Raw genomic sequence first — 25,436 nt, 5'->3', positions numbered from 1 at the left:
CTTCCTCCATCTTGGCGTGTCTTCCAAGACCCGACCCCCCCCCCCTCCCGTTTGTTGGACGATGTTATTCCCCCGTTTTTCCTCAGTGACGGTTTTTCTTTCATCACGGTGGCTCGAAAAGGAGGAGGAGGAGGAGGTGGAGGCTCTCTTTCCACATCAGATAAAAAATTCCCATGGGCTTTATTAATCAGGGCTCTATTTGGGTCTTTGTTTTCAGCATGTGCCCCTCTAAGCTCTCCATTGTGTCACTCCACGTATAACCAGCATTGTTCCAGACTCATATAGACTCTGACACTCAGATAATCCATCCCGATCCTCTTGTTTGAACACCGGTACTTTTAGGGCATGTGGCCAAGGGGGAAAATTCATGTTCTGGCCCTGAGAACTCGCATGGGATGAGGCTGACATTTAGAGTTGCATGAAAGCCTCCTTGACTAGTCTGGCAGCTCCAGCCTTGGCGCTTAAGGGCAAAGTTACGTTGGGGCGGTTACAGCTTTCAAACAAAATGTAGTGGTTGTATTATTAGGCTGTGCCCTTGTGAAGACAACACTACATTTGTTTACTTTATTTCAAAACCTTAGGATTCTCCCAGCCTTGACACAAAAAGGGAAGTGTTGTTGACTTTGCAGGACTTTATGTCTTCCGAGCTTCTTGTACTGCGTGATGAACACAATGATTCTGTATTTAATTATGTGGAACAACCCCCCACCACCACCGCCACCCCCCTTCACGAAACACCGTGCCCCAGACTGACCTCACTGAGTCTACTGCCCACCAGCCAGAGAGTGACTGCAAGCAATCACACACGCTCTGAAATAACCTCGCTGGTTTCCCTCCTCACAGCAGGGGAACACAGTGGAACTTCATTTTCCCCTCATCCCATGCAGGGCGGATGAGCGGAGACCAGGGGCTTTTCCACGTCTTCTGCTCGGCTTCGCGATTTTCATCCAGATATTTTATTGTTCCCCTCTGATAATCTGATGACGCATTCCCAGGGACGGGGGGATTTGTTGTTCCTGGAAGGTGGATAGAGGGTCTTTTATGCGGGAGGCAGAGCGTGCTCGTCTGTGGGGTGTGTCTGGACACCACCCCCCCCCCTCATCCCCCACCCCACCAGCTTCTCCAGTTCCTCCAGAGGCCGGATAAAAAGCAGTGACATGTCCTTTCTAGGCCTCATTAATCATAATAAACAGAGAAGTGGCATTTACGTCCCCCTTACAGTGGTGCATTTCCTGCCAGGGCACTCCAGCACAGACGTCAGTCAGCACCGGGTGAGAGAGAGAGAGAGAGAGAGAGAGAGAGAGAAAGAGAGAGAGAGAGAGAGAGCGAGAGAGAGAGGGGTGCTAAACTGAGACCTAGAGAAAGGAGTCACCCACGAGCACTCTTATCAGTGGGCTACTGCGTGTGAGTGAGCGTGTGAGCATGCTCTCAAAACAGACACGTGCCTGCCGCCCCAGCTCCAGAGGGGCACGCCACATGACTGCGTTTCCAGGCCCGGGAACGTTGCCACAGCCAACTAGGACTCCGGAGAGGAGCTGGGTGTTCAGCCAGACAAAGAGAAAGAAAGACAGAGGGAAAGAGAGAAAGAAAGAAAGAGGGAGAAGGATAGTGTGAGACAGAGTATGTGCACAGTGCACAGAGCTGCAGCATTTTCACGGTCAAAAGGAGCGAAATCCGTCTTCCCCGTATCTCGCTCTCCCAGCGGGGCATCCAGCTGTTAGCGGCCTGCTCGGCTCTGAAGCGCTCACTCCGCTAGCATTCCTCTCGCCTGAGCTCACCTGGCAGCGCTCGGCGGCCCCTTTACTGACTGCATCACACACTGTGGAATGTACTTTTCCTTACTCCGTGTGTCTGCGTATGATTTATGAACGTGTGTGTATGTGTGCGTTGTAGCGATTCTTTCTCTGCTCCGTGTTTATGTGTTTATAGTGCATATACATACTCAACAGTATATATTTACATGTGTTTATGAGAGTCACTTGCAATGTTCTTGGCAAGTCAAACACACACATATCCATCTATGCAGACATGAGTAGATCAGGATGGACTAACCTCCAAACAAATGTCTTTACTTTCATCCTGGTATTCACTTTCATTCAGCCAGCTAGGGCATATGCAAAGAATGCAAACACAAGTGCACATTCTCTAGACATATTACATTAGACATTATAAAGGCTATTCATGATCTGTGGTTTGGAGTACCCTTTCATGAATGCATACTTCATCTGTAAACAGTGGAATCATATTGCAGAGGATGCTGAATGCATTAACCAGATGCCTTCGCCTCTTCTTGTGATGCCATGACCTTTTTGATCATGGCTGACCGGATCATGATGCTCCTGTCTGTGAACTGTGGAGTGGAGACTCTCCTGCAGCTGCCGTCGCCTGCTGACCTTTAAGTGTGGCCAGTGTTGCCAGGCACGTTGGCTGGGGACTGGGGAACGGCAGCTGGACCTCCAAACGATGTCACAACAAACACTCCATGGCAACAACAGCACCTCTGATAGCAAGCTATTTTCTCCCTGGCTGTCAGCAGCACATGGCTCTGTGTTTTGGGGCTATTTGCAGACTGCTCTTGAGGCCTTGTGCAAACATATAAATAGACTTGAAGAAGCCCCTGTGCTGCAATGAACAATGATAAGGGGATATGTTGCCCAGGGCCAGTAACTGGGCGCTCTCCTGGGTTTGATACTGACTGGTGGTGAGGGGCAGAGGACCGGTCCTGACCTCTTTTGTTTTTGGGAATGTCTCTAAGCCGGATTTCGAGCACCATGATTTGGAGCACAGATGCCCTTTCATCTTCTGCCACAAGTTACTGGATAATCACATTAGATCCCATGAGTTCGGCATACTCCTTTTTAGGCCATGAGTGTATTCCTCTAATTCTCGATGAGTTTTGTAACAGAACTTGTGAATTAGCTTAAGTGATCTCTGGAAAAAGATAGCGATCCTTGAATAGAATGAAACATGGTACTTTATACACGAATCATGTACACAAACTAATCCTAAAAAATGAAACACAACTTAACACAACACTAACACCAAAAGCAAAAGTAAACTCTAAAGGTGAATGATGATAAAGACTAGTGACACTGTGGTTTATCTGTTTTCCCATAGAGCATTGAGCGAGAGGAACCCATTGAGATAGATCAAGCCCCAACGACTGCGGGTTTGGAAAATGGACACACACCAATGTCAGGTAACCTCACTCACAGCCAGTACCTCAGTCTATCTCTACATTTCTGTCAGCTTTGACTTTCCCTCTGGCCATCCTGCAACATCTGATAAGCAGGTCTCTCCCCTCTCCATCCCAACAGAGAGCAGTCCGGTGGCACAGAGGGAGAGTCCCCCGCCTGCCCGTGAGCGTGGAGCTCCAGCACACATGGCCATGCCTCACCTGCCCATCACAGCCACCACCAAGACCGCCGACACCTCCGGGGCCACCGTCATGAAGAGCCCCGACTCCCCCGGCAGTCCCATGCGGACGATGCCCCCCGCCATCACAGATCTGCAGCCTCCCGGTGACCGGGCTGCCATGGAAAATCAGCCACAAGGAATGATGGAGTCACCAGTGCACCAAGGTCAGTCAGACCTTTTTCACCCAAATGCCCCCCCCCCCCCCCCCACATGCATTTCACTCTTGATCTCTTGACTCTTGATACCACTGTCACAGTGTGATCAGTGCACTACACTACAGAACACTACAGTGTTTCTGACTGAGTGCTTACCTGTTACAGCACCCACTGTGAAGACGTGGAGTCCCAGTCCAGTTAGAACAATGGGGTCCCCTCGGTTGTCTGGTAAGAAATGCAGCCAACAGTTAACTTAATTATGATAAATCCTTTTTAGTTTATATTATGAGATTTTATTATAATAAAATGCTGCATGTCATAAAATCCTTCCATTCACTCAGCTGCTATATTTTGCTTTTCAGAAAGAACAGCCTCAGCACCTGCAAAATCAGTGACATATTCAGGACTTGTCCAACACAATACAGACAGGTGAGACTGAAAAGGAATTGTTTGAAAGCTGGCAGTCGGTCAACCCAGACAGTCTTGTTCCATACAAATATTCCCAATGCTGCATGTTCTGAAATGTGTGATGAGACGATGAAAAATCAATTATGAATGGCTTATAAAACATCAGTAAGATTGATGAGGGCTGTAATTCTTAGTGACCAAAACAAACTTTTCATCCAAGACTGGGTCAGTTGTGAAGACCGAGAAATAAGTTAAGTTTGTCAGCTGTGCAGCTTGTCAGTTTACGATGAAATATATCAAACAATTTTAGCACTCTGATTCAGTGTGTTAACAGAGTTCATAAGGCTGTGTGTAATTACTGTAACTAAAACTGATGAAAGTAAAGCCTTGTGCTGAACTGTGCCTTTGCTTTTTCCATCTCAAATGATTCTCACAATGTGTGTTCCCTCTTAACCCCAGAGGTCTGGATGGAAACGGGGACAGTCCTTTTGGCCGAGGCCCTGAGCGGAGGCGCGAGCTCGTGAGGTCACAGACACTGCCACGGAACATTGGCGCCCAAGCGCGCCGCTCCATCTTCGAGCGGCTCGACTCGGAGAATAACAGGTACTCACGTTTCCGCGCCGCACCGTGTGTTTATTCTGTCAGCACAGGGGCCGATCTCAACAGTCAGTTTTCCTGTAGGTTGTCATTTCCCTCTTCTCCGTTGTCTAACTCCGGGCTGTCTGCTCCTCTCCTCTCATTACCAGCCGGCCCAAGCCTGTTGACTCCAAGCCCAAACTGAAGCGCTCTCAGAGCTTTGGTGTGTCCAGTGCCAGCAGCATCAAGCAGATTCTGTTGGAGTGGTGCCGCTCCAAAACCATCGGATACCAGGTGAGACACACGTCCAGTCTGCGCTGCCGTCAACAAAGAGTGTCCATCTCAGAGAGAGAGAAAGAGAGAGATGGAAAATGGCCATACCGGACAACTCCAGTGAACAGGGTTCACCGCACTTCACTGAGCTTAAACGCAAACATTAAGTGCAGCGTGCAGTGTTGATGTGCTAATTGGCTGCACCTTGTCTTGCTGTCGGCTGCTGTAACTCGCCTGTCTGTGTAGTGTATCTGAAGTATAGCGCCATGCACTGGCTACTCTCTCTCTCTCTCTCTCTCTCTCTCTCTCTCTCTCTCTCTCTTCTGTAGTCTTTCCTGTAGCTCTGCCAAACATTCCATGTGGCTTTAGTTAAGGAGAGGGCTGTCATGGTCAAGGCAAATTTAAAGTTGAGGGGGAAGGAGATGTAAACATTGGGTAGAAGAATGAGAGGTCCTCTACAAACATGACAACTTTGATTTTCTTATTGACAAGCTGAGGATTTTATTTGCCAAGTGAGAGTGAGGACAAAATCGTCATAAATTACACAGTTTGAAAGGCATGTCCAAAGTCAGTTAGTCAGGGGAAGTGGTTCAGAAACATTTAAAATTCCTTGAGTATTTTTTTCCTATTAGTCAGACCAAAATGCTTACTGAGGACATTCCATGATAAATAACAAATTGCTGGTGCATTGAGTAATTTACTATGCTTTACCCACGGTCAATCACACCAACTGTATCTCTTACCATGCTTATCTTCCTCAGAACATTGATATCCAGAACTTCTCGTCCAGCTGGAGTGATGGCATGGCCTTCTGTGCCCTTGTGCACTCCTTCTTCCCCACTGAGTTTGACTACAACGTGCTGACACCTGCTGACCGCAAACACAACTTTGAGATGGCATTCGGCATTGCAGAGTGAGTAGATATCCATTATGTGACTAGCTTACTTTTCTATCTGAACTACACCTGGCAACTACACCATGCCTGAACTTCATCGATGTGACACAACAATTCATTATAGAAAGTGTAATTCTATACATAATGTAAGATAGTACAGGCATACTCTCATTTTCATTACCATGATGACTGTATAGACTACAGTTAAGCAGCACATTTATTGGCCTATGGTATGCTATGCACCGTCTATGGTAGAATTCATGACTTAGAGAATAATTACCATACAAATGAGGGGCATAATTCACAGAAGCCCTCCTAGCTGTAGGCACAGCAGGCCTCACAAATCACGAGCAGCAGTCATACTCATGCCCCATGCCAGAGGGAAGGACAGCGGGTAGAGTTACGCACTTTCCACTGCATCTCTGTCTGGAAGATCTGTACCCAGGCATGGACTGGCCATAGGGCATACCGGGCAATGCCCGGTGGGCCGACGCATATTTGGGCCGAGGCTGTCAATTTAATAATAATAAAAACATATATTAGGCTCATTTATATAGCGTACGGCCACAACGGTAGCGAATCGCGGCCCATTGGTTGACTGCCTTAATGGACATTGGGCTAGTCCAATGAAATCTCAGGGCCCTCCCTATCTCCCTCCCGGCCTCATCTCCGTCTTGACTGGAGTTCGACCGGAGTTTGAGACCGTCCGTATATGAAAATGTACGAAGACAAACCACAAAAGCGCAAGGGGGGCACAGAGAAGTTGCGAGATAAAAGGCTAAAGCCTACAAGTGGATGCAGCAAAAATGTGCTAAAATTACAGAAATGTTTGCCACCACAAGTTCAAACAGGGCCGTCGACATATAGCAGCAGTGCAGAAGCAGCACCGAGTGCAGGCTTCAGAGAGGCACATGCGAGTGTGCAACAGAGTTACACAGAGGAAGGAGTAGCTATTCAAATTGATTCGGAGGAGGAGGAAGAGGTGAGAGACGTGACCCAGCAGGGACAGATTGAGGAGGAGGTCAGAATAGCTACTGTGAGGCAGGTAAGAAGTAGGCTAGCCGAAATGTTGGCTGAACTTTTTGGGCGCACAACGAACAATTAAAAGTTTGAAATCCGCGACTGCTTCTTCCCCTTGCTTCTTTTAGATGTATTAACCTGCCTACTATGTAGGATTCAGCACCCAGTTAAGCAAAACAAAGTTTTATAGTGTGAGCGCGTCTTTTTCTGTGGTTTCTGTGTAGGCCCCTCTCGCATGCATTTGAATTGCGATACCCATTAAATTAACGAGTTGTCGGCTCGCCATCAACCTTCTGAAATCTTAAGACAGTCACGTTTGTTCGAAATTGTTGTCAATCTTGACGCAGTACAACAAGCAAACTATCACATTTCTTTGCGACAAGCAGACACCCATACACACAGACATACAGTCAGACGCATGGAATGAAACAGGAATGGTGATAGCCCATGGAATTAACAATGAAAATGTTTTGGGATGTGTAGCCTATACATCTTCACTAAATAGTATCAAGGTGAATTTTTGGCTAAAGCTGTGCAAATGCTCAACATAAATTATAGCAGGTTTTATTTAGTGAAGCATTTAATAGCATGAGTTTTGTGCACAACCTCATCCTTGCTGGTTTAAAGGTCACTCTAGTGTGTGTGTGTGAGAGAGAGAGAGTATAATAATAATTAATATTTTTTTAGCAAGGGTAGGCTAGCCTACTCGCTTCCATGCAGGCTACTGCGGTTTACTTAAATATTTTTTACAAACAAAACAGTGTGCACATATGTTTTATCGTGTAAATTATCATGGTGGGCCACTATGGCCAAAAATGCCCGGGCCGTTTTTTGGTCCCAGTCCAGCCCTGTCTGTACCCCACACTTAAGGCTGGAGGGCCATGCCAGTGAATGTCTGTTGAGCAAGAAGTGGCTCCCCACTCACCCACCACCACCACTCTACTCCACCCCCCATATTAGAATTTCACATCAACTCACTGCCATCTTCTCAGTTCACATTAAGGCTCACTCTTTCCTAGGCTTTCCAAGACTGCACTGAATGTGTGCGTTAGTTGTTTACCTTCAATTGTTTCACACGTGAAATGGATGAACACTCTCTCTCTCTCTCTCTCTCTCTCTCTCTCTCTCTGCTCCACTTGGCTGTTTCAGGGAGAAGGCCGGCTGTGATCGTCTCATCGAGGTGGAGGACATGATGGTGATGGGCCGCAAGCCAGACCCCATGTGCGTCTTCACATACGTCCAGTCCATGTACAATCACTTGCGCAAGTTCGAGTGAACTCACCGACCTGTTCGTAGTCAGTCTTTCACTGACGATTTGGACATTCAGTGGAGACCAAAAGAACAGCATTGCCCCCTTGTGGATCATACTGTGCCTTACAGATTATGGACATGAAAGCAGCGGCCGTCTGCAGGTGGAAGATTTAGATATTGGTGAGGTGGAGACTGTCAGAAGGCTGTTAGCCCAGTGGTGGCACGTTGTTGCAAACACGCAGTCACTGCCATGGAGTGCTTGTTTGGCTGCAAACATTTTTGAGCGTTGCAATACGATTGTCTTGTACAGTAGCCCAGATACGTCTAGTTTTTCTTTTAATTAAAGCTCATATCACTTTTTTTATTCATCGTTTGAATGTTTTTATTTATCTCTAGTAGGCTACTGTTTGTCATCATGTGTGGTATGGCTATGTCTCTGGCACCATTATGTGTTCAAGTTTCAAACTAAGAATCCACAGTTGATATAAATACCCAAGTCAACCTTCCTACAAAGTGACTTTGTGATTGGAGCTGATCCAGGTGGCCTAACAGTGAGGAGTGTTGGGGAGGATAACTGTGGAGATGAGAGTAAAACGTGATGTTTTATTTTCGTTATTTTGGAGAATTTACGAATGAAATGAAAAGATTTAAATAAATTTACTAGTTTCACATTTCATCTATTTGGGGTGCTTGGTTTCTTTTCTCTTTGGAGTGTTATGTTCCACGTTGCATGCCTTTAAGTCAACATGAAGACATGAATTCATCATGATAATAAAAAAAAACACCGTACCAATATATTGATTATTCCTCAATTGGAAATATTAACGTCCATAACAGTATGTTTCACAAGTCCCTTGTTAGATGATACTGAATGACAGAAACGTGCAAATCCTAAATCTTCTCATCCAATTTAAAGTGTATAATCGCACAGACGGGACGCAAAACTACCACAACCACCTATGTCAGCGCGCACTTGTGGGGGGTGGGGGATGATGGTATCTATAAGAGAGTTGGTTAGCAGAGGATGACCACAAATCATCACAATCAACTCGGTGACAAGAGTTTATCAGGAAATATCCTATACTGTTCAGGAATTAGCTCAAGAAATAGAGAGAAAGATGAACTTGAATGACCTTTTTGCAGAGCGGGACATTTTCAAAGGTAGGTCTAATTCACTTTCTTTAGAATCTTTTTTTTATCAGGGCATTTTTTTTTTTTTTTTGCATTTTGCATTTTGCATTTTGAATGTCTGCCATTGAAAGTCTACGTGTAGTGCCACTAAGATTAAACCAATAATTGAAGTGACTTGTGAGTGGTTCCAATCTGCAAAAACAATAAAGTTTTGATGGTCCGTCAGAGGTAAATGGAAGCCTACACTCTTCGCCCGGACTTGAGCGGAGCGTTCCGGAGGGTCACAGAAAGAGAAAGAGGACCATCTTCAGTCGCGCTCAACTTACAGAGCTGGAAAAAGCATTTGCAGTGACACCATATCCCGACATCACTCTGCGAGAAAGACTGGCCGCGTTGACGCGCTTACCGGAAAGCAAGATACAGGTTTGCTTACCTATTTGTTTGTATTTCATTACTTATTCCTGAATTAAATGTAGCGCTGGGCTACTGTCATATTCTGAACGAATGATCTCTGTCGTAGGTGTGGTTCCAAAACAGACGTGCCCGCAGTATTAAAAGTACCAAACCAACTAAGAGAGGACCAAGCAGTGGTATCTCTGTGAGTTGTACCTCAGATTCTCCCTTTCTATGCAACACCTTTAGTTCCTCAAACAATCATGACATATCTAGACCACATCAAAGTCATATTGGAGGACAGCCAAACCACACAGACTGGGTCAAACTTCACAGCTCTCCCTTGGTCCAAGAGGTTTATTCCAGGGCACCAAACTTTCCAGAAATTCTGACTTGGGAGAATGACCATCAGAGCATGCACCTGGAATCTTTTGGAGTTTCTGGATGCAACAGCAACCAAAGCCACTCATCCTTGATAAGTGCAAATGGATTCGCACAGTCCTGCACTGTCACCCCAGGATACTGGCACCACAAGGCACACTCTGTCCCCAAGGCAAAGGTCAGATATGCTCACATTCCAGAGGACCAGACTGTTCCTCCACATCCACCGCAGGCATACTGGGATGAGAGCAAGGGACAGGGACACCTTCTTGTGGGCACCCAAACCTCCATGGGATACATCTCTGACTTGATCTATAATGCCGCTGTTGTAACTAACTTTATGGAGTTCTAGTATCTTTTACTGACATTGTATTTTTAGTTAGTTAAGGACTTGTGCATCACCTGTGTTGTATCCAGATCTCATCCTATCCCAACCAATCATCAGCATGTTTGTGTTACATGGTGTGAGGCTCTCAGCCATGCTCGCATAATACAGTATGTAGCCTATATCAGAGGGGTTTGCATGCATGCATGTAATTCTTTTGTCTCACTTGATTCATGTCATGGCAAAGGTTAGAGGTAGAGTTGTTCCATGATATCCGGATTAGATTTTTTTTGTCTTTGCAGATATCTGGCATGACTGAAATGATTATTTTTCAGAGTAAAAATATTTTCCCATGAATGCCGATGGTCAGACAAATAAGAAATAAATTAAAAATACCCAAAGCTCAAGGACTATCAGCTTACCGTCTCTTTAATTCAAGCTGGATTTAAGGTCTCCTGTGCTGTAATACAGTAGAGGTATGACCAGTGTCTCACGGCTCACTAGCCTGCTGGACAGTGAACCATGCATATCATAATCATCTCTAAAACCAAATAATCTTTCAATCAATCCTTAATCCGGGTGTCAAATCTCAGTTCTTTGAGACTTTTTTTTATATCCCAGATGTAGTTACATCTTTTAATCTTACGCTGATATTAGAGAACTACTTGTTATTTATTGATATATATATATAAAAAAAAGATTAAAATGACTCAGATTAGGTGGGGGCACAATGTCAGATCCCTACTTAAGGGTTGTATTAAATACAAATCATGGCAAGGGACACCTGTTGTCAGAAAAATCATTTGATAGCTATTTTCCCCTCTACATGTTGCTAGTGGAATGTTGTTGCTGCTTGTCACCCAAATCCATCTGCAAGTAAAACCTTTCAAACCAGATTAGCACCGTTCAGCAGCTCACAACAATTACGGACACATCTGGTATGGTCAAAAAGGAAGAACCCACAGCCGATATAAATACTGTATCAAATAATAAACAAACACATACTGCAATTCAATGGGCTTCAGAGTAAGAGAGGACTGTTACTCATGTGGTGGATGGATGGGTTCCCACTATGTAAAAGCCATAAATGAAACGGTATGCACCAAGAATCACTCCAGGGAGTGCAGTTGTTTTTGTGGTACATTTCTTCAATACAGGAATGTCCAATTATTTTGGAACAAGTTATTTTAACTTTCCAGCACTGTGAATATCATAATTCACAGGATTGCAATAATAATCAAATATACACCATACTTTATCAACATGACACTAAAATAGTAAAATACCACTTAATTTAACACATGAATTTTTAACACATTTACATTTATTTTTGAAAGATGATCAATCTTTTTGTGCATTCCTTGTGAATATCAGTGAATATACCTCTTACATGTATTACGGACAATGGATTTCAAGAGGTTATGGATTCAGAAGATAGAAATAACTAAGATTGTAGTTCAACAGACAGTAAGCAAAATGTTATTGACAAATTAAATTGATGTATCATTCACTGATAAAAGGTTGCAAATAATTGTAATCAAATACATATAACACAATCTTCACAAAAACATCAAACAAGGAAATAAAATAAATAAAGATAGACAAAGACTTGTTCACAATTTGGTCCAAGTAGTTAATTTGTTGCTATAACATACTTGATTTTCCAGTTTCCTCATTCATAATGTTCAGTTTGAAACATAAAAGCATCAAACAGCAGATGCTTTTAAGGTTCCATAGAGGCAAATATTCCTATTGGAATGAAACGTCATAAACTGTAGTAGGGTTGGGGGGATATCATGGCTCTCCCAAATCTCCCTCCATAGTCCGTACCAGAACATAAAGCTCTGCCAGACCCACAACAGAGGCTGCGATCACTGCTGAAATCACACGCTGTGGATAAAAGTTTGAACAGGACACCTTACTATTGATTCAGAAATCATTTTCCGATTGCAGATAGACACATTGTAAACAAATAAGCCTACTGGGAATGTCAGGTCTATCTGATCAGATATCCAAAATTCAGAATGGGAAAAATAAATAATTGAATAAAGGGATTCTTACAGCTGCTGTTTCTGTGAAGATGTACTGGCTGCCGATGTAAGCGCAGGCGAATGCTGCAACCACCGTAACCAGGAAGTTGAAGACTGTCAGAACTGCTGTTTTTGCCGAACGCACTAAAAATGGAGAATGAGGAAGCACAAAGAAGGCCCCAACACAAATCAGTGGCAGCCCTACTTCTCTTGCATGTTCAAAAAAGATTTGAGGAACTCAGGAACTTTTAATGAAATGTTCATTAAAAACCTTCAGGGCACACTAACCTTGCTTCCCAAAGTCTGCTAATGTTCCATGACGGCTAATTTCCTAAATGACAAAGAAGCACACAAAATCAAACAATCTTGAATTACTCACACATAACTTTGAGAGGATGGTCTTGACAAAATGACTGCCATTTACTTGAGTGTTCACATTTCTTGTCATCCGATTGTATTCTTCATTGGCAAGCTTTGCTTTTATCTTCTCCAGACGAGCCACCAACTCAGGATTCTGTAGGGGAATAAGGGCTTAATTTAGCATGTTTGGCTCCTGACACCACATGTGTTCTTGACAGTATCAACTTGTACTACGGAAGCTTTTCGTCTGGTATAGACAGCTTAATTTTGAAACAGCGTTACTTACCCGTGGAGGCTTTTTGTACTCTGGTAAGAATAGTATGCTGTCTTCCAGTAGTTCGTGAAGGTAGACTGGGTGCCCTGTAATAAGTTGACAGCATAAATAGTATGGGGAAACTCCACATGAGTTAGATCTAGGCCTTGTTAACATCTGCCATGCAACAATATTGTGTTTGCCCCTCACCATTATTTTGAAGGTAGGTGTTGAGTTTTCTCACGGTTTTAAAACGTATACTAGACTCCCCCTCTCCATCAAGTATGGGCTCCAATTCTTCGAGCAAGTCTCCGGGAACTGAGGGTTCTGTATCCAACAGTTCCTTCACCTTCTCCCTGAATTTGTCTCCAACAACGAAAGATGACGCCATTCTCTGTTGTGAGCTACACCAGACTGCAATGGTAAAATAGCAATGAATGAAATGGACAAAATACTTCAATGTCATATATAATTGTGTAGCCTGAATACTTCTAAACTCGATTTTGCTTACCACAGTTTCACAGGACATGTCAACAAATCAAACTAAACAGGCAAATAAAGCTTAATTCACAGCTAACGTTAACATCAGCTTCCATACTGTTAGGTCAACGTTAGTTGACGTTAAACGAACCATGAAGCAGCAAACAAGCTCACAAACAAAACAACGAGAGGGTAAATACATAAAGACATTTCGCCCACAGCCACTGAGCTCTCTGGTTGTACATAAAATGTTTGATCCATAACTCACCTCGAATGAATATTAGCAGCTAACTCAGCTTGCCACTCCAAAGTTAGCTTGCCGTTTGAGTGGTACAATATTGATACAGAGATCATCCACAAAACAGAGATGTAGATGTGACACTTGTCAACACGTATTATTCTTCTAAGTCAAATTCTGTAACAACTAATGTCCATATGAAGTGATGATTATGTACAGACCAGTAGACACTTCTCTCATTCGACGGATGAGCTAACTTGCTAGCTGGTGATATGTTGTTTACCTTGTGATGTGTGACGTAAGATTACTTCCGTTTTTCAAAAAATATATTTACAAGATTGTTAAGGTATTTTTAATGTATAAGTATTCACACATGCGTAATATTTCAAAATATTTAAACTAATTTCGTTGAGCATGGCCATATTTTACGTTTTAAAAATAATAATATTTTTCTCAGGGATATAATAAAAATTGTAACGTCACCACGCGAGATTGTTGCGCATCGTGGACTAACTAGCATGGTCATTTCTATAACATCCTAACTGATGCACGGCAGAGTTTTATACAAAAGTTAATTTTCCTCGCACTTAAATGACGTTCATGTGAGTCTGCGTGTACAACTATCCTGAGGAAAGATGGCTGCGTGTGCCATTCGCCGCGGTTTGTTGTCAACTGTTAGTAAATGTAATAGGAAACGTGCGCTCAGAATACTTAGTGTGATTGAATATAACACTGGACTTGAACTAAATAGACTCCGCTTGCAATGTTCGTCCTGTGGCTTGTTCAACTTCCAGCAGACGAGGTTCATGTCGTCACGGTAAGAGTTGGTTAACGACGTCCATGTCCTGCCATGCGAGTTATAGAAATAGCGTTAACGTTAGTCGGCTAGTTATTGTTACTGTATCTTTGTACCATAAATCGTACACTGCATATATAAACTATTATTGTATAGTTTTGAGCTCATACACCATTGCATTTAAGTCCGCAGTAGATGGGCATCCATTGTTAAAGTTAATAACTTATGTTGCCGTCTAGAGTTTGAATTCCTTATAATAACCCGAGCTAGCCAGCTAGCGTTGTACTCATGTTCTTATTGTAGTGTGAGTAACACTAGCTTGAAAGTAATGAAATTGTATGCGAGAAAGACTAATTGATAAGATGGCGAATTCAGTGACTGACTTAAACTATTGCATGAAAGTTGATGTAAACGCAGAGTTAAAAGTTATTCGATTGTTCCATGCTGTGGCCTTCCACTAGCAGGGTATTGGGCCATGGAGTGTTCACTATGTTGTAAGTCGTGATTGCAACATACGCTGTTACGCTACTGCAATGCATGATGATTTCAAATCCAACAGATTTAATTGCTTTGCTTTAAATTGTTGGTCTGTCTTCTACCCAAAGTCAATATACTTGGATCTCAGCCTTAAGTGTTGCTCAATATTAGGCCATAGTGATATGGGTGCTCATCTCTCCGAGGCTCAGGCTGCCTGTGACATAACACAGCTTCCAGATCTAGTGCCAGGGCTGAAAGTAATGGGTGCTATTTCTTTGGCCTCACATGCCAGTGGTGTATCACCCTGCAGGAGGAGGGGGAGGGGGAGGGGAGGGCTGGGTTTTGGCAGCTGGCTCACCCCATGCTCAGCGTAGGCCAATGTTTCCGGATCTGTTTTACATAACCAGCCTTTTATATAATTTTGTGCCATTTTATTCCCAGAACCTGTCATCTCTGTTGTAGTGTATGTATCGTCTTTGTACCCCATGAAAGCACTGCACTTGTTTGTCTATCATTTTGTTCTGACTTGTTTTTCAGGAGGAATTCAGTTTGATGTATTGCCATATTAAGCCACTATGTTTGTAATCATTAACGGGGTTATGTCAGGCATCTGCCATTCTGCCTGTCCACACTGTCATTCGCCTGCCAGCACCAACATTTATCCATGATTGATTTCTCTACCTGTCTGTAGTGTCGTTGGTGTTGTTGATGCTTTATATTACTGCAGATATTGGCCGTTGCCTGTTTTGTGTGTTTCTTATGCACTGTTACATATTTGGCAGAAACAGGCCTGAAGGAAAAGTTCTGGAAGCTGTGGGAGTGTTTGAGGCCCCGAAACATCATGGCAAATATGAGACCGGCCAGGTGAGGGGTGATTTTAGTTAGATTGAGAAAAGTCAGAGGGATAACAACATTATCCTCTTCACATTTTTACGAGCTCTCTCATATAATGTCAGTTCAGAATAGTGACTGGGGGGGGGCATTGAATGCTGTCAGTAGAGGTAATTCTGTGATGAGGATGCACTATAAAGGACATTTTGAATTGCCTTTCAAGATCTAACTTGTTTAAGTTGTGGTGAAGTGGTTTGCCTTTGTTGAGTTAAGCAGTCCATTTCTGCAACTGAACTATTAGCTTATGACCAAAAGTTAAATTTGGGCAGCATAAACATTGTTTTGTGTACTTGTATACCGGTATGTTCTGTTTTCAAGGTGTGACTTATATTGTGTCCACAGCTTTTCCTCCACAGTGTGTTTGGCTACAGAGGGATAGTTTTATTTCCCTGGCATGCACGTCTTTATGACCGTGATGTCACCCCTCCCACTTCTGAAAGGTAGCTTTGATTGTGACTCTACATTCCCCTGCTGATTGAATATAATTGGTTAACTGTATTAAAAGTTGTTGTAGTTATGTTCTTTATTTTACCTCATAAATATTGATAGGCTTTTTTTTGCCCCCCAGCAAGCAAGACCCCCCTGGATCACACGGGTCTAAAGAGGTGAAGGGCAAAACACACACATACTACCAGGTCTTGATCGATACCCGGGACTGCCCTCACATAGTGAGTTACTCTGCACTCTCTTATCTCGTTGCCTTCACAATTCTTACTGAAGCTCAGATTGTATTGTCACAAGAGGACACCTCTGAAAGAGTAGCTGGTGTGCTAAAATGCTAATTTTTGACTGGTTCTGACAGTCTCAGCGGTCTCAGACGGAAGCAGTGACGTTCCTGGCCAATCACGACGACAGCAGGGCCCTCTATGCCATTCCAGGTGAGGCGGAGCAGGACAGCTGCTTGTTGTGATGTAACAAAGCCTGCGCCTATTTCTGGCCCTGATCACTGATGACTATTCACACAGGTCAAGGGCTCTGCTAATCATTCCTGCAACTTTAACCAGTTAGGCATTTAAGCATGTCCCAAAAGGAGATTCACTGATGCACTGCTTGCTTGTTGCTGTTTCTTGATAAGGCTCATTGTTAAAGTGTTAAGGGAAAGTGGATAAAAGTGGGGTAAAGTGGATAAAAGTAGATAAAAGTAGATAAGTGAATGTTCTAACACAAAACATAAGACATAATGCAGAATGAAGTTCGCTGGCAATAGCAAGAACAGATATGTGCAGTAAACAGCCTGATGGTCTTATTTAAAAACTTGAATTGCTGGGATAAGATTAGCCTGTTTTGTAGGCTTGTATAATTTTGGGCTTCTGGTAATACTGTTGGCACTAGTCTACCTTCTCTCTCAGTGCCCCTTTGTCATGGAGTTAAGACAGCTGTCAGATGTCAGATCTTTGTATGATAATCTCTTTTTTGGGATTTTCAGGTCTGGACTACGTTAGTCATGAAGACATCCTACCCTACAACTCCACAGAACAGATCCCCATTCAGCATGAGCTATTTGAGCGTTTTCTCATGTACAACCCAGCCAAAAGTAATGACCTACTTATCGCTCTGACATCGACAGAACTGATACTGTAACAGATTGATTCTGATGGTGTTGTCTTCTTTTCATGTCTCGCCCAGATCCCCCGTTCAGTGCGAGAGACACCCTGCAGGCGTGGCAAGAGAAGAACCATCCCTGGCTGGAGCTGTCAGACGTCCACCGGGAAACCACGGAGAATATCCGCGTCACTGTCATTCCTTTCTACATGGGCATGAGGGTGAGGAGAGCTGCAGCAAAGGGAGATGAACGATGAGTTTATAAGTGGGCAGATATGCTTAACAGATGCAGCAATAACAACAACAACAGAAATTACATCTCTATTCTGCAGTTTATGAGTGTGTATGTTTTTGTAAGGCTCAGTTTGTCTCAGTTTCTCATTTTCTCTCATCACAGGAAGCTCAAAATTCACATGTCTATTGGGTAAGTATTATTTTACCACCAATTATTTTGATCTCATTGTTTAAATCAGGTTGTGCTCAATAGTTCTGGTAGTAAATAACTGTAATAAAATGGTAATTACAAATCTCCTTGACACAATGTTAAGCACATGTTGTGGGTCTGCAGGCCTTATCATTCCTGATAGTACAGCGTGTACCGGTGGCAGTGTAATAAAGTGGCCATGTGCGTCTGTGTGTGTGACCCAGTGGAGATACTGTATCCGTCTGGAGAACATGGGCGATGAAGTGGTCCAGCTGAGAGAGAGACACTGGAGGATTTTCAGTCTCTCAGGAACCTTGGAAACAGTCAGGGGACGAGGAGTCGTTGGCAGGGTGAGTAGACAAGACAAGACATGTGAAGCGCCTCGAAGCGCCTCGAGAAGCACATGTGGCCCTGTAGGCTGACTCGGGTGTTTATGCTGTTCCCCTTACAGGAGCCCGTGCTGTCAAAAGAGCAGCCAGCCTTTCAGTATAGCAGTCACGTTTCTCTGCAAGCACCAAGCGGTCACATGTGGTGAGTAATGATGGAGGGGGCATGCCCAGATTGTTTGTTTTCAAAGGGCCTGTTTATTCACCAGGAGATTAAAGGAGAAGTTTCGGAATTTTCACTGTTGAATTGTCAAAGAGTTCAGAAATCAGGGACTGAACAGTAGAATTAGGAATTAAGTAATAAACTGGACAAAACTCTTTGAATGTTTTTTTGATATGCCAAACACGAAAAGTAAGCGTATGTGTTGTATCAACCTTGACTGACCCTGACAACCTTGAATGTGATGTTGTGCTGAAATTGTGTGGTATGTGTGCAATTTGTTTCTCTAGCTTTCATCAAATAGCGTTCACCATTGTGGAGAACATATTTGATTTAGCTCATTGTTTAGGGTACATACTTTGAATGCCTGCATGTGTTTAGACTGGCATCATGTGGGTGGGTCTTTAACGTTTTGGGACTGTTCTCTTGGTTTGCTCCCATTGGATCATAAAAGCCCAGGCAAGCTGCATTCTCAAAACTATGACCAACCCACCTGACCATCGACAGGTCACAAATCACTTAGGACCTTGATGCGCAGGGACATAATGTGGAGAGAGTATGAAATGAGTATTCGCTAAGTGCCTGGTTTTGGCTGTGTTGTGCACAGGGGGACATTCCGCATCGAGAGGACAGATGGCTCCCACTTTGACGTGCGCATTCCACCCTTCTCCCTGGAGAGCAACAAGGACGACAAGGCGCCCCCTGCTGGTTACTCTTTCTGACCCAGCCCCTGCACACACAGCACCACACCTGCAGCCAACAGTAGTCCTGCAAGCATCTCTCCTTTATCTGTTGCTCCAGTGGGGATTCAGTGTTATCAGATGTCGCAGCGCTTGCCCTTGATCTTTAAGTAATCTGATTTGTTTCAAGATTTTCAACGGTGACATAACTCTTAGCCAGCACTGTTAGCCATGGCTTATCGCACATTGACGCTTTTAAAAAGAACAAAGTGGGGAAGTTTGTGCAGTCGCTGAGGTTCCAGCTTACGTGACATTTAGCTGAAGTCCTGATGGTCAGGATGAGCTTGAAGAGGTTTGGAAGATGAAGCACACTGGTCAGATCTGGGCCTTTGGGCAGCCATAGCAATTTTGCGAATGAAAAGCCAGAATTCTTGGTGGTCCCTCAGTTTTTATTTATACCGGTCAGGATAGCAGACTGATCCCAGCTGAAGCTTTATAATATATATTTTTTTGTGAAATCCTGATGTTCTGAGCGGTTATGTTTTGGAGATCCTTTACCCACAGAATGTAGAATGCAGAACCAACAGGTTGGTTTGGGTGTGAGTGACCGCTGCACAGTGATGGGTGTGAGTTACCATGTCCTCCAGTGTAGTTGTTTCTTGGGAGACTTTCTTGCCACTTTGCAAGGAATCTTTTTTTTTTTTTTTTTAATTGGAACTTAATTTGAATAAATGAACACCTGAATATGTCCTCAATGTACTGTAAATAATAAGGTTGTAAAGGCAAAAAAATAAAACATGCATTTTGAAAATAGCGCAAATGTTTCCAGTTTCTGGTTGTGTGTGTGTGTGTGTGTACGTGCTTGCTTGCATGCATGTTTGTGTGTGTGTGCACGTGTGTGTGTGTGTGTATATGTATGTGTATGCACGTACGTGTATAGTGCGTGTGTGTGCTAGCATGCATGAATGAATGAGTGTGTGTGTGCGTAGCTGATATGTAGGCTGCTCAGCAGCTCAGGCTGGAAACCTGCACATCTATCTCCTCTGTTCCCTGCCAGAACCTTTGGCTCCAATCACAAACTATCTTATCCAAAAGATGCACTGGATTGTTGGTCTGACTGGTTGAAGGATTATCCAAGCGTATGGAGTCATGATTTGAGAGATGCTCGACAGTCCCGCCCCTCCTCCGTGAGAGCACGCCTCTCGTGCAGTAGAAATAAAGTGCAGACTCCCCATACTAATGTTCAATCTTAAAAGATTGAGCTTAGTATGGTGACAGCCAGACTAGCTGATATGGCCTCCCATGAACGGAATCATGACAATTGGCATGCATTCAGAGGGTGTCGTAATGATCCTGCTCTTCAAATTCTGTGCAATGCTTCATCTAACTAGGTGGCACTATACCTCAAATGAGTGCATATGGGATGGGTTGATGTGGTCAAAATTACTCCAAGACATCTGTGGGAAAAAACAGTTCTTACCACATAGGAAAAAAGTCTGTCATCCAGGGCCCTACGGTTCTCCAGATATTCACAGAAAACTGTCTGGCCTACCTTTTGGGGGGCCGGTTGCAGCGGGTTGGCAACGGATCAAAATGAAGTTCCATGTCATCCTTGTGGGGCTACAATGCCCACCAAGTTTCATGCAGCCCGGTCTTTCAGTGTCCTGGGAATTATTGACAGAAATTTACTGAAGAAAAAAACCTGACCAAACCTACATGACCGCTGCTTCATTCGTGCATAATAATACAAGTCAAAGACCACTGCAGCAACCTCTTTTCAACACCTGCCATTCAAAGCACTTTTGCAGACTCCCACATTGTTCAACCATCTCAGCATTCTGTCTACTAACAATCACAACGTAGCATGTGGTCAAAAATAGTTATTTTTCATGTTCTTGTAACTTGGACTTGGACATTGTACAATGACAGTTACTAGCGATACTTGGTGGCCCTCACAAAATTATGCAATTATGCCAAATTTGACAATGTTCCACCAAAAAAATGGACCACTGGCACATGGGCACAGCTTTCCTCACCGTTTTTTGTGACTTACGCCGTCACTGTAGCTTTGCTTGGTTGTACTTTTATCGCCAGGTCTTGAGTGCAATTTTAATTGTGTAATTAATCTCCTAATTTAGCTAACTCAAAGAGATACTTGGCCATTGAAACATAGTTACTATCTATGGGTTATTTATTACATAGTCTATGAAAATTAGGTCTTTGGTGTTTAAACAGTTTATACAGTACATGAGGTTATGCATCCAATGTCTTATAGGCCAGGCCTAGCCTACTCACAAATGTGTAAAATATTGATTAAGATACAGTGCTTGATAAGCTACTTTATACAGTAGTAATAATGTTTGTATAATAATAATAATCATTTACAATAATAAGTTATTTTAATAGAATCATGCAAACCTGCAGTGAATGTGGTCACTGACATGCTCATTTGTTACATATTCTTTTCAATGATATTGTCTTCCCATGTAGTTATTACAAGTTGTGAGAAAAATGTCTTTGCAAAAAGGCTTAACATAAGTTGTCTGGTTGCTATGTTACATTTCCACCTGGAATGGCCAAAGTGGTGTTCCAGGAAGAGTGTGGCATCTGGGCAACAAAGCCAAAACAAGCATTTCTATTGGATTAAAACTGCATATTTCTACAGCTACCTCCATAAGTATTGAAACACATAAGATTTTTATTTAATTTTATATTTTAAGGCCAGTTATTTCATGGATCCAGGATACTATGCTCCCTAATAAAGTTCCCTTGGCTGGGATAATAAAGGGTATGCGATGATGTGGGGCTATTTTGATTCCAAAAGGCCAAGGGAATTTTATTATAGGGTTTACATAAGAGTTCCGATACCCATGACCCCTGTATTTTAGGGAAATATTCATTTATTTACGATACATTATTCATTCCAAAAGAAAATTGATGCCCTTAAAGGTTGGATATTTCCTCATTTTTTAGATAGATAGATAGATAGATAGATAGATAGATAGATAGATAGATAGATACTTTATTGATTCCCAAGGGGATTAAGGCATTCAGATTTCCTAAAGATGATTTCATATTCCTCTTTATAGTCAACTTTAACATGTGTTCCAATACTTATGGAGGTAACTGTAGGCTACATTGTTGTGATGGAGAATAATGGGGTAACATTTTATGATGATGTCATTGACCCCCAGAGGTCAGATACAAAATGGCTCCACGTCTAAAATTAAACCTAGAGTGTGTAGGTGATATGTGGAAACTCATAACAGTCATAACATAAGTCATAACATGCACAATTGCTATGCTTATCAGCCCAACGATCAGGGTCAATAAGTGGGGAGAGTCTATGTGCAAATTATATTTTTGGTATAAGTTCATTCTCTGCAATTTGCAAGTCTGATTATTCTAACATAGAGGTGATGCGCTGCATCAGTAGCTAATTGACGTATCTTAAAGATAAATGCGTGAGTGAGCAGGACATCTCCTCTCTCATATTTGTCTCTCCTTCATTCCTCCATCATATCTCGTTTCTTTCACAAAAATAGTTAGGAGAGGTTAGGACAGAAGGACAGAGAGAATGGAGGGAGGGAGGGAAAACGGACAAAATTGCAACTCTATCTGGACCCTTGGTCGAATCAACATGCATTCGTGATGCATTCATGTCGTACAGAGACTACTAGAGTATCTAAAGTAGCGTTTTCACACATTCAATCCTCATCAGTGGTGCTGTGGAATAGCTTTCCTCATTTCAAGCGCTAGATGTCAGTGTGATGCCGAGACGGCAATCAACACTAGGCAAATATGCATGACTCACTACAAATCATTACAAATACCGAACTGATGACTTTAATCTCTAGCAGGTTTAATGATGTTGACATTATGACTTTTCAGGTATGTTATTTGAGAAGTTGTGTCAATCTAGCCTAATTGAACATGTAGCTTTAAATGCTCAGGTCTGTCTATCTTTCCTATTTTTTTGCCAAAAATACGCAAATCTATTTGCCTTTTAGCCTCTGTCATTGACGTTTGCCTTTCTAGATTTATTTTAGACTATTCTGTAATCAGAAGGTCCACTTGTGTCAACAAACGGGACAACAGACCGAGAACAGTCTGTCCGGACATCTTAACTGAGGACCTAAAGATGTTGCGGTTGGTCAAACCCCTCCCTTGGCGGTGCGCAGAAAAGCGCACACGCTCGTGCTCTTTACGCATCGTTTTGGTCCAGCGTTTCCTATAAAATTCACTTTCATCGGGTAACACTTACAGCGCAGTCTCGGATCTTTTCCAGTCTTTCAAGTGGTGCACAAGGATACCCTAATGAGATCATTACCCTGGGTACACAAGCCTAGCATGGGTGACTGCGGATTCGCTGCTTGAAGGAGAAACGAAACGCCAAGGATTACATCCATTAATGTTGGAGTGAGCCGCAGGACTGATAAACAATCGAAGTCTGTGCGGATGATTGGACAAACCCTGAGTACAGAATGGCAAGTGTAAAGCAATAAGGACGATGTAAACATTGGCAGACCTCTTTCCCTGTTACCTCCATTTCTTCTAGCCCATTGCCGCAGAGACAAAACGTGCGGATTTCTCAAGGAACACCTGATAAAAGAAATAACTGGTTCAGAACAGGGAGTTCAGGGTTGTTGGGGTTTTTTTTTTGCAATTAATTTCATCACAAGGAGACCCGCGCTTTTTTAGAATGTGGAACTCCATGTTATGCAGGGAAGTTGGTGTTTTAATTGCGCAGCCAGAGTTTCCACATATCTGCTGAAGTGATGTGATTGTTTTGTTTCCCCCTCGTCTGCGGCCAGGCTGCAGAAATATTCGTCGGAGGTGCCTGTGCAACTGAAGTTAAATCAGCACCTAAATCGCATCTTCGACAGCGTGACGTAGCCGATAACATAGTTGATATTTTTTGAAAGATTCCAGATTCCACCATTCTACCAGATATCCCATAGCCCTGTATGGTAGGATATCGCGGTTTAATGTCGGCATGACCTGTCTCTTCAAGGTATGTAGTCACTGTTATTAATTTGCTTCGACAGAAGAATAACTTACCAAAACTTCTAGCTCACAAAGAGTCGGGGCGGTTATGGGCGTATACCCAATTTTCCCCGTCAATTGACGCAAGACCTATTTGCGATAGCTGTGTGAACGCCTGTAGGTGTATAGGCTAGCCTCAGGTTTGGAAAAAATGTCCTAGAGGTTTGTGTTTATCTTCTTTACAGACATTGCTACATGCGGCGGTCAGGAGTGATGCCTCATTCATCAAGTTCAGCTCTGGAGTTTTTTTCCTGGCTCTAACCTTTTCTGGCAGTCGGCAAATGTGAATGACTTTCATACTAAATGATAATATGATCAATTCATAAATGGGCGTTACCGTTAGTAATGACAAGTTAGCATGAGTCTTGGAAGAGCTTGCAGTGTATACTGACACAAAGCATGGGAGCAAAACAGACAAAGGGGGCTGAGGCTGGCCCGAGCCCTCATCACGGTTGGAAACGGACACCGACAAAGGAGCGAAACGATTTATTTGCCTCGTTCATGTTAAGGTCAGGGGACCGACTCAGCCGAGGCGGGACCCCTCCTCCTTACCAGCGACGTATCGGGATGATTCAGGAGATGATGCTGATGGCAAAGCAAGGAAAACAAGACGAGGCAACAGAGATGCTGAAGACACTCCGACAGGTATGGTGGTGCTGGTGCAAACCAATCCATAGCTTTCTCTCCCTGTGTGTCTGTCTGAAACCCCTCCCACTCAGCATCCGTCAACCTCTTGTCTCATTAAGCTCCCTTTGGAGCTGTCACTTAGTCTTTTAGTTTTTCAGTGGAAATATTGTGATTGCATGCACACTTTCAGAGTATGCATCAACAATGCCATGATAGTCTGGTAAGAAAAGGAGTGCATGTTTCTCCCTCTCTCTCTTTTGTTTCAGATACTAGCTTTGCAAGTGAGATATTGTTTTCCTTACCATTTGAGAATCAAATCCCCAGACATGACATGTTCAAAGCACGATGATGACAATTGCTGATAAGATGCCTCACTGAGCCCCACCTTGACCACTAAAAATGCTGATACAGAGGTGCAATTCTCCCTCCCCAGAGGCTGGTCCACTCTCGCCTGTAATGTGATCAGACCCTCACTGCCAGTGACATTGTGGGCCTCTGTTCCACAGGGACTAGAGGGCAAGTATGAGGAACACTGATGCAGAGGTCAAAGAATAGAAAGCCTCTCTGAGAGGGGGTCGCCCCAGTGAATGGCCAGTCATGTTTAAAAGGCCTCCTCGTTCTCATGGATTGGGGCTAAACGGTGAGGGATAAACTGCCATTAGGTCATCTCAGTGACTTAATAGACTGGCAGAGAGTTCCCATGTCTGATTGCTGCATCTTTAACCCAGAATGCTGTGTGTGTGTGTGTGTGTGTGTGTGTGTGTGTGTGTGTGTGCACGCTCCATCCTCTGGTTCTCTGGACGGCTGGCACAGATGCCCAG

The 25,436-nt window shown here is 43.4% G+C and overlaps 5 protein-coding genes across 6 annotated transcripts in view; 4 read left to right on the top strand and 1 right to left on the bottom strand.

Annotated features, from left to right (window-relative positions):
* Nucleotides 1-8,675, top strand: part of smtnl (smoothelin, like) — a 16,984-nt gene extending 8,309 nt beyond the window's left edge. Inside the window, exons 2-9 of the mRNA XM_062553260.1 lie at nt 3,118-3,199; nt 3,318-3,581; nt 3,738-3,800; nt 3,935-4,001; nt 4,440-4,583; nt 4,727-4,850; nt 5,591-5,742; nt 7,894-8,675. Of these exons, the coding sequence (XP_062409244.1) occupies nt 3,118-3,199; nt 3,318-3,581; nt 3,738-3,800; nt 3,935-4,001; nt 4,440-4,583; nt 4,727-4,850; nt 5,591-5,742; nt 7,894-8,020 (1,023 nt within the window). The 3' untranslated portion in view covers nt 8,021-8,675. The remainder of the gene's footprint in view (nt 1-3,117; nt 3,200-3,317; nt 3,582-3,737; nt 3,801-3,934; nt 4,002-4,439; nt 4,584-4,726; nt 4,851-5,590; nt 5,743-7,893) is intronic.
* Nucleotides 8,676-9,044: 369 nt separating this feature from the next.
* On the top strand, nt 9,045-10,831 carry LOC134100191 (homeobox protein SEBOX-like). Its single transcript, XM_062553258.1, has 3 exons — nt 9,045-9,156; nt 9,353-9,549; nt 9,647-10,831. The coding sequence occupies exons 1-3, from the start codon at nt 9,114-9,116 to the stop codon at nt 10,250-10,252; spliced, it is 846 nt and encodes a 281-aa protein (XP_062409242.1). The 5' UTR covers nt 9,045-9,113; the 3' UTR covers nt 10,253-10,831.
* Nucleotides 10,832-10,947: 116 nt separating this feature from the next.
* Nucleotides 10,948-14,096, bottom strand: tmem199 (transmembrane protein 199). Its single transcript, XM_062553259.1, has 7 exons — nt 13,617-14,096; nt 13,079-13,282; nt 12,902-12,975; nt 12,680-12,769; nt 12,544-12,586; nt 12,287-12,399; nt 10,948-12,115 (listed from the first exon to the last, which is right to left on the bottom strand). Exons 2-7 carry the CDS (start codon nt 13,257-13,259, stop codon nt 12,020-12,022), a joined length of 597 nt encoding a protein of 198 aa, XP_062409243.1. The 5' UTR covers nt 13,260-13,282; nt 13,617-14,096; the 3' UTR covers nt 10,948-12,019.
* On the top strand, nt 14,089-19,756 carry poldip2 (polymerase (DNA-directed), delta interacting protein 2). Of its 2 annotated transcripts, none has more exons than XM_062553256.1 (11): nt 14,089-14,403; nt 15,642-15,723; nt 16,093-16,190; nt 16,319-16,418; nt 16,553-16,628; nt 17,177-17,284; nt 17,377-17,513; nt 17,690-17,716; nt 17,941-18,066; nt 18,168-18,247; nt 18,870-19,756. In XM_062553256.1, the coding sequence occupies exons 1-11, from the start codon at nt 14,222-14,224 to the stop codon at nt 18,982-18,984; spliced, it is 1,131 nt and encodes a 376-aa protein (XP_062409240.1). In that variant the 5' UTR covers nt 14,089-14,221; the 3' UTR covers nt 18,985-19,756. The 2 variants fall into 2 exon arrangements, with proteins under 2 accessions (XP_062409240.1, XP_062409241.1); XM_062553257.1 differs by having other exon boundaries at nt 14,090-14,403; nt 15,648-15,723.
* Nucleotides 19,757-23,220: 3,464 nt separating this feature from the next.
* lrrc75a (leucine rich repeat containing 75A) overlaps nt 23,221-25,436 on the top strand; it is a 19,646-nt gene continuing 17,430 nt past the window's right edge. The window contains exons 1-2 of the mRNA XM_062553030.1: nt 23,221-23,956; nt 24,174-24,633. Of these exons, the coding sequence (XP_062409014.1) occupies nt 24,388-24,633 (246 nt within the window). The 5' untranslated portion in view covers nt 23,221-23,956; nt 24,174-24,387. The remainder of the gene's footprint in view (nt 23,957-24,173; nt 24,634-25,436) is intronic.

The sequence above is a fragment of the Sardina pilchardus genome, chromosome 13 (genome assembly GCF_963854185.1).
Source record: "Sardina pilchardus chromosome 13, fSarPil1.1, whole genome shotgun sequence".
Classification (NCBI taxonomy): Eukaryota; Metazoa; Chordata; class Actinopteri; order Clupeiformes; family Clupeidae; genus Sardina; species Sardina pilchardus.
This window is presented reverse-complemented; position numbering and strand designations above follow the sequence as displayed.

Coding starts and splice junctions, on each gene's coding strand:
- LOC134100191 (XM_062553258.1), top strand. CDS start 9,114: ATGAACTTGAATGACCTTTTTGCAGAGCGGGACATTTTCAAAG. Junction 9,157..9,352: donor AGAGCGGGACATTTTCAAAG/GTAGGTCTAATT, acceptor ATGGTCCGTCAG/AGGTAAATGGAAGCCTACAC. Junction 9,550..9,646: donor TACCGGAAAGCAAGATACAG/GTTTGCTTACCT, acceptor TCTCTGTCGTAG/GTGTGGTTCCAAAACAGACG.
- tmem199 (XM_062553259.1), bottom strand. CDS start 13,259: ATGGCGTCATCTTTCGTTGTTGGAGACAAATTCAGGGAGAAGGTGAAG. Junction 12,770..12,901: donor AGTACAAAAAGCCTCCACGG/GTAAGTAACGCT, acceptor ATTCCCCTACAG/AATCCTGAGTTGGTGGCTCG. Junction 12,400..12,543: donor AGCAGACTTTGGGAAGCAAG/GTTAGTGTGCCC, acceptor CTCCATTTTTAG/TGCGTTCGGCAAAAACAGCA.
- poldip2 (XM_062553256.1), top strand. CDS start 14,222: ATGGCTGCGTGTGCCATTCGCCGCGGTTTGTTGTCAACTGTTAGTAAA. Junction 14,404..15,641: donor ACGAGGTTCATGTCGTCACG/GTAAGAGTTGGT, acceptor CATATTTGGCAG/AAACAGGCCTGAAGGAAAAG. Junction 15,724..16,092: donor GCAAATATGAGACCGGCCAG/GTGAGGGGTGAT, acceptor TTGTGTCCACAG/CTTTTCCTCCACAGTGTGTT.